The sequence below is a fragment of the Lynx canadensis genome, chromosome D3, assembly GCF_007474595.2.
Source record: "Lynx canadensis isolate LIC74 chromosome D3, mLynCan4.pri.v2, whole genome shotgun sequence".
Classification (NCBI taxonomy): Eukaryota; Metazoa; Chordata; class Mammalia; order Carnivora; family Felidae; genus Lynx; species Lynx canadensis.
The window spans coordinates 77333933-77341635 of record NC_044314.2 but is presented as its reverse complement, the minus strand read 5'-3'; the positions used below and the strand labels follow the sequence as shown (position 1 = coordinate 77341635).

At 42.1% G+C, this 7703-nt stretch overlaps 1 protein-coding gene and 1 pseudogene across 2 annotated transcripts in view; one reads left to right on the top strand and one right to left on the bottom strand.

Annotated features, from left to right (window-relative positions):
* Nucleotides 1–932: 932 nt before the first annotated feature.
* LOC115498751 lies at nucleotides 933–1487 on the bottom strand (annotated as a pseudogene).
* A 948-nt stretch (nucleotides 1488–2435) lies between these two features.
* Nucleotides 2436–7703, top strand: part of RNF10 (ring finger protein 10) — a 32654-nt gene continuing 27386 nt past the window's right edge. The window contains exon 1 of one of the 2 annotated variants that reach the window (XM_030292367.1): nucleotides 2436–3047. In XM_030292367.1, coding sequence (XP_030148227.1) covers nucleotides 2891–3047 — 157 coding nt within the window. In that variant the 5' untranslated portion in view covers nucleotides 2436–2890. The remainder of the gene's footprint in view (nucleotides 3048–7703) is intronic. The other variant, XM_030292366.2, reaches the window with a different exon arrangement.

Genomic DNA, 7703 nt, shown 5'->3' with positions numbered 1-7703 from the left:
CTCTTTCCCTCTCTTTTATTTTTAAGAGTGATAGAAGGAATGATTCATCCATGTAATCAGAGTTCTCACATTGTTGTTAAAGGAAATAAAAATTCATCAAGGAACCGTAGTATATCTTCCTTATCTAGTCATATATAAGGATGGAGCTCAGGATTTGGGACTGTTCCTTCTAGACATCAAAGTAAGTTTTCAGACCAACATTATGTACCTGTTCTCCCATTTCAATATGATTTGTGGGGAAAAAACTGCAAAGAGTGAAGCAAGACAAGCATTTTAAGGAAATTTAAAAATATGAGATCAGTACCTAATTTTCCTAATTTCAGTTAAAACTTAATTTCAAGAAATTGATTGATTTATATATACAGTACTTACTAATGTTTTGTATCACACGTGATGATAAATAAGGAGCCCAAAAGGATCCAATTAGGGGAATCCCAGGATTTTGTCTATTTATTTGTTCATATATGACTGCTGAAATTCCACTCATCCTTCCATGCTCAGCTCAAGTGACACCTGTCTGGGAAGCCTTCTTCTACCTGCCCTCACCTCTTTGTACTTCTCTCCTTGGAGCCTTTGCTACAGTCAGCATTTTGTATTAACTTTACTATAGCTCTTTTCTTTTTTAAAGGAATTAGAGGGTTTTTTTTCTTCAGTTTATTTATTTATTTAGAGAGAGAGCATGCGCATGCGTGCATGTGCAATTTGGGGAGGGGCAGAGAGAGGGAGAGAGAGAATCCCAGGCAGGCACTGTTAGCCTGATGATGCGGGGCTCACAAACCATGAGATCATGACCTAAGCCAAAGTCAGACGCTTAACCTACTGAGCCACCCAGGTGCCCCTATTATAGCTCTTACTACCATTTTCCATTGTAGTTTGCTGGCTGGCTTGCTTGCTTGCTTTCTGTGAATGATATGTTTTTCAGTTAGTTTTGTTTACAAGTGAAACTCGGGGAATTCAAAATTAACATCCTTGCCAGTGAGCTTGTTATAGACAGGAAAAGTTTTACCTTTGTGTTCCACATTGTTCTGCTATGCTTTATCCAAATGAACCTTTATGAGCGGGCTGCCATCCAGTTTCATGTGGACTCTCTTGTGCACAATTTTACTTGGGAAGACTAAGCTCTCCAGGATTGCATCGTGCACAGCTGCCAGAGTGTGGAACGCTTGCTTATTTTTTGTACAGCGTTTTTTGAGTTGGCTCAGGCAACTCTGGGCAATAAAGATATCATACTTCCCACTGAACTTTTTCTCCAGTTTACTTACTAGCTGGACTTGGATTTTCTGGAAAGATTTAAGTTGAGGAATGCAAACAAAGATTATAATAGCTTTCTGACCACCACTAACTTAAGTTTTCTTGGCTGTTGTTACATTTGGCTCCCTTAGCTGGGCTTTGAACACGTGTTCATCTGCAGCTCAAATAGAGCCTCGAAGGTGCTGGACTCATCCATAGCCATTCGGCTTCATGATATTTGGGTGCGAACTGAACATGGCCTTGCCCTTGATGAGCACTGGCCTAGCCACTGTAGTTTCTTATTTGCTTAATTCACTTAGGAAACTGTGAATATTTTAAAGACCTCAATATGAATATATTTTGGCATTCCTTGTGCTCAGCACAGTGCCGGGCGTATAATAGGTTTCTAACTAGTTGAGGTTAGTCTGAAAAATTATTTGTTCATCTCTTTAATGATGTTTGTATGTGATCCTTCGAATCTCACTGCTATGGTTGGAAGGAATCATTTATAATTTTCCAAAGTACAGATGGATGTGACAAGATTTTCTAAGTCGCCATGTCCATATCTGTAAAATAGAGAACCGCTTATCTCATAGGTAGTTGAGAACATCATTTATTAGCCGTGTGATCGTGGGTAATTGATGGAAGCTTTTTAAGCCAGTTTCCTTGTCTTTATATTTGCGTTAATGTGAGGATTAAGTGTGATGATTCATATAACCCACAGTGCAATGCCTGTTAATGACAAGCACTCATAATGTTATTAACAATGAAATGTAATATTAACAATGACTTATATTAATAAATGACTTGTTAACAATGAAATGAAATTTTGTATGAAGTGTTGTAAAATGATATTACATGTAAGGTTTTGTCATTATTATTATTATTAGGTAAAATAAGGACCATGAATAAATTGATATTAATACTAGAATAAGAACTACAAATTAAATAATGAGTAAATAAAAGGATTTCACAGGTATTCCAATGTTTGGATTCGTTATTAGCAGTGCATATTATTATACACATTCTTAGCGTTCTAAAGCTAAAACCTGAACTACAAGTCCCATCATCTTTTCGGGGGGGGGGGGGAAGGGGGGAGGGGGTGGAATCACTGGGCCCGGATGTAGACGGAAAACTACATTTCCCAGAGGGCTTCACTCCCACATCGCCATTATATATATAGTCCATCCGGGTTCTTCGAGATGCTGTTTGGCGACTCGTCGCCATTCCCGGAGCACCTCGGCCTCGGCCCAGAGGCGAGTGTCGGTCGCTGTGTCGGAGACACTGGTCCCCGACACCAAGACAGCCAGCCCTCTCCCCTGCCCCGCGGCGGGAGAGCGTGTCCGGCCGGCCGGCGGGGCTCGCACACCTTCCCTCGACTCCCCTTCCCCTGTAGCCTCCGCCCCGCCAGGCCCGGCCCGGACCTCCGAGCCCCGGCCTCCTCCTTCTCTCACTGCCGCCGCTGCCGCCGGGCTCGACAGCCCCGCCCGCTGCTTCTCTTTCCAGTTTGAGAAGCCGAGGAAGGAAACAGGGAAAAATGTCGCCATGAAGGCCGAGAACCGCTGCCGCCGCCGACCCCCGCCGGCCCCGAACGCCATGAGCCTGGGTCCCCGCCGCGCCCGCTCCGCTCCGACCGCCGCCGCCGCCGAGGCCCCCGTTGATGCCGCAGAGCTCCCCCAACGCCGCCGCCACCGCTTCCGACATGGACAAGAACAGCGGCTCCAGCAGCTCCTCCGCCTCTTCGGGCAGCAGCAAAGGGCAACAGCCGCCCCGCTCCGCCTCGGCGGGGCCGGCCGGCGAGTCTAAACCCAAGAGTGGTAAGGGCGGGCTCCCAGGGCGGTGGGCGGGGGGGGGGTGGGGGGTGGGGGGTGGGGGTGACTGTCCCGAAGGCTGGGGAGGATCCTCGCTCTGGTGTCTGGGTCACCCAGGTACAGCTCCGCTTTCCACTGTCGTTCTTCCCTTACTCCCGTTTCCTATAGCTCCCATTATTTAAAAATTAACACTAAGAATACTGTACAGCGTGGTTTATGTGAATCCTTGCATTATCCTTGCTTTACTACTCGGAAGAGATTGGTGAACTAAGTGCTACTTTTATCCCCATTTTGCGGATGAGGAAACTGAGGTTCACAAAAGGTAAGGTCACCCAGCTAGTATGTGTCTCACAGCAGGCCTTATTTAAAACCTGCTTTGTCTGACTCACCAGTCCACACTCCTAAACCACTAAGTTGTTTTACCCTTTAATGTTGAATTAACCTTGGATAGTGTTCAAGTTTAAACAGGGGAGGGTGGGGCCCAAGGACTTTTGAAACTCAAATTTCATGTTTAATAACCTGGCCCAAGATCCATCCCTCTGTTGAAGAGGAGTCATCCTTGAATGGTTTTGTTCAGTGTGGAGTTGTGGTTACGAGCAGTAGCTGTGATTCAGTTTTTTTAGATTTGCCAGACCTTGAGTGTCTGAATTTCCTTTTTTGTAAAGGTGGAGATAATCAGAATTAAGTAAATTATCTCAGAAAACAAATGAGCTAAGAGCTTGGAAGAGTATCTGACAGCTATTATGCACCAAACACACATCATGCCTATTTCCTTGTGTTAGTGGAGTGCTAACACTCTAGTGCTAACACACTAGAGTGTGTCCTTTTACAGGGAAGATTTTGTCATTTTTGTAGTCCTGCCTCTCATTATTAAATTATGACCGTCATGATAATAGTTACCATTTATTGAGGGCTCACCATGTGCCAGGTACTGGCTTACGTTTGTACATCTCTTATCCATACTCCAGTTATTAACCTGTCCAGCAAAGTGGAATTGTTCATCTCTAAAGAAGGAAAAAGCTGAGAAGCCAAGAGTTTAGGAGTTGGCAGAGTCGAGTGGAATGTTCTCCATGTTACTTCAAAGTCCGTGTACTAGTCTCTGCTATTTCATGCTATAATGTTATTAGCAGTAATAGGAAGATGTTTTAGGTGGGAGTGGGGATATGTGGTGGACAGGGGAACATATGGAGTCCCAGATGTAGAGTTCCAGTTTAAAACTTTTTAAGATTAAAAAACTGTAAGGCTGACTTGAGTTCAGAGCTGATCTACTGGATAGAGCAAACTTGTTTACCTGGTATGCTGAGGACTTCTAGAAATTGCTTATAGAATTCCGGGTGGAGGCCAGGTGTCTCGATAATAAACGAATGCTTTAAATACCTAAGCAGGGATTAGTGTGGTCTTTCAGGCAGTATTATGTAGATTAATTTTGGGGTTTTGTACATATGTAGCTTTATCACAGATCCCTCTAGAGAGAGAGGGTAGCCAGGCCTCTTGGCTAGTGTTGAAACTACTGGTTTAGTGTAGTCTGAATAGTTCTCAGTGTAGTTGATAAAGAACTTTACTTTTGCACTCAATTCCCAGTTGTAAAGTTAAAGATTGTGATTTTCTAGCTATCTGAATTCTCAAGTAGTTTTTCTGGGGCTCCTGTTTAAGCCACTAACATGCAATCATGAGTCTGTTGCAATAAATGCCTTCAGTTTATTCTGTAATGAGGCAGTAGTGAAAGTTGGTGACAATCCAAACAAGGAAACTGAGGTATTTAAGGCATTTACTCATTTTGTCCTTTGAATGTTGATTAGTAGACCTAACTCTGATTATCCAACAGGATGATATAGAATTCTGTTGTAATTTGACCAAGAAAATATTTGTCAGTGTTAAGGTTTCAGATAGACTTGTATAGAATACTTATTGATGGGTTCATTCTGACTAAAGTGATTTTTTTAAACAGTTAAATACTATAAAATACTCTTAAAAGCATTTGTCTACCTTCTTAATTGAAAGCTTCTGAGGAAGGAAATAAAAGCTCTTATAAAGGATTTTTGCTAGGTTTTGTAAAATACACAGGGTGCCTCTGGTAACAGTAGTTTTTAATATGTTTGTTAGAAAGCTTGCCATTGCCAGTGTCTACCATACTGGCTACTGCTATGTATGTTTCCTTAGCGAAAAGGAAGGATAGGTTTGTAGCTAAATAAAAAGTTCATTAGCCATAATCCACGGCATGCATTTAAGAACAAATCAAAGGCAGAGTGGGTAGAGATTGAAAATAGTTTAGGAAACTCTGGATATTGGCTTTTAAGGTTGAACTGAGGGTTAGCATATGCTACCTTAACATTACAGCAAAGATCAATGCTGCCATGACAGATATCATTCAGGACCTCTTATATAGTGATTCTAGATCGTTGTTCTAGCAAAACAGTGGACTCAAATTCAGCATAATTCCATAAAAGGTTTCTGTAGTATTTCAAAAGCTGACTGAATACTTCATACTTGATTTTGCTGGAAGTTGTTGAAAGGACTGAGTTGAAGAAAGGAAATGGAGGGTAAGGTGAAAAGACAACTTTCTTTTGTGAAAGTAACAAGAACAGGGGTTGCTCAGATTTTAAATTTAATTTCCCTTTCCTCTCACCCTACCTCACATATGAAAAAAAAATCTGTTCTGTTTTCTAAACTGCATGTCATAAATGGTCATTTGCTTCCTATCTACATGTTTAATATACTTGAGTCTTTGTTCCTGCAGTTGGCTTAAGTTTCCTCTTCATGCACACAGGAAATAGGTGAATTTGGCTCCTGGGATTTAATTGATCTTTTTGGCCAGAGTGGCATACCGCAGTTCCTTTGCCTTGGCTAATTGCTTCAGACATTCACATAACATTCCTTTCCTTGGATATTTTCCTCTAGCTTTGTTCCAGTAGGGCTAAGATGCAGTTCTAAGAACATTTACAGTGAATAGCCCAGAATATAATCCAGAGGAGAAAGGTGTGTTTGGGTTTAGGGAAAGTCATTTAGAAAGAGCAAAGAAAGTAATAAGAGGCAAGAGAGTCGGCTGTTTATGGACAAACAATGGACCCTGGCCCAGAACCAAGCTCTTGCCCCATTCCTCTGGGTGGGGGATGGTACTACCATGGAGGTTAAGGGAAGGTCAGGTATTATGAAGCAGTTATTTTGAGGTTGGTGATATGAAGCGCTGTCCTGACACACTTCCTCTTATTCCGGTACCAGGAGCTAGGTTACTAGTGGTAATCTGCCTTGAAGAATGCTTCTGAGCTGTAAATGGACCTGGAGGTTTTGATGGCTTTGAAAATTGAGGTGACTTGAAGCCTTTAATAAAAACCACTTAGAGAAGTTGCAAGAATTTCCGGGCCTGTTGGCTGGAGTCCTTGGTTTATATGGCTTTGTTGGGAGTCTGGTGGGTGCTCTTTGACAGGAATGATTTAGATTTATTAATAATAGGCTTCCAAATAATAATGGCAGCTTTGTGCCAACCACTGTGGTAGGCATTTTACAGTTTTTTCTTAATCTTCATGACCCAATGAGGCACCCTAGAGATAAGCCTGATTTCACAGACAAGAAAACCCAGGCTTTAAAGGGGTTAGAGTGATTGGTTCAAGTGAATTCTTAAGAAGTCCTAGGCAATATTTATAAGTTACCCTTTGTATAAATTAACTTAGCAGACAGGTAACTTGGCACGTGTCATTCTTGATACCACTTCCTTCTTCCTTTCACTCAGAATTACTAATTTCAGCTGAATTCAATTTGTTGTTAGTTGTTGCTATAGTAAGGCCGTATGTTGCCCCTCCAGAGGTGCTTGTCAACCACTCTGATGGGTAAGCAACTTGCTTGTGATTACAGCATGAATCAGCAGCAGAAACTTCTTGGTTGGTATTCTGACCTAGGTTGTGCCACCTGTTAGAACTAGAGCTAGAAATGTTGATGATGCCAAATTATTGAAGTGGAAAATTTATGGTCTGTAATTTGGTAATGGAGGGAAGACATTGAGATATATTTACTGTTATTTCGTAGAGACCTTTCTGTTAGGGAAATGTGGAAGAACTGAGACACTGGAGTAAGTTTTCAAGTCTCTTGTTGACTCTGGGATCCTGAGTTCTGGATTTGAGCCATTTAACTAGTGGTCTTGTCCATTTTGGAATGTATCTTGACAGTAGTTCTCGGGCAGTTGTTCTCAGCTCTGGCTGTGCATTAGAATCTCCTGAGGAACTTTTTTTTTTTTTTAAGTAGGCTCCACTCCCAGTGTGGAGCCCAATGCCAGGCTTGAACTCCTGACCCTGAGATCAAGACCTGAGCTGAGATGGAGTCAGATGCTTAACTGACTGAGCCACCTAAGTGCCCCTCCTGAGGATCTTTTTTAAAAATGGAGATGTATGGAGCTCTTCCTTAAGGATTCTTTCTGATTCTTTCGATCTGGGTTGGGTTCTTGGGCCCTGGCATCCATAGTTTTAAAAGTCTCTGCCAGTGATTTTTTTTTGTGCAGCCAGGATTAAGAACCACCACTTGGAAACTAAAACTTGAAACCGAGAATGTTTCTCCTAGGAACTTTTTTGTATGCTTTTTAAAATCTGAAGCAGATCATCTTATTGCTATCTCCTTTTAGAGAAAGGAGGACAGATTCCACCCCCATGTTATTCACATGTGTACGCTGGCAAG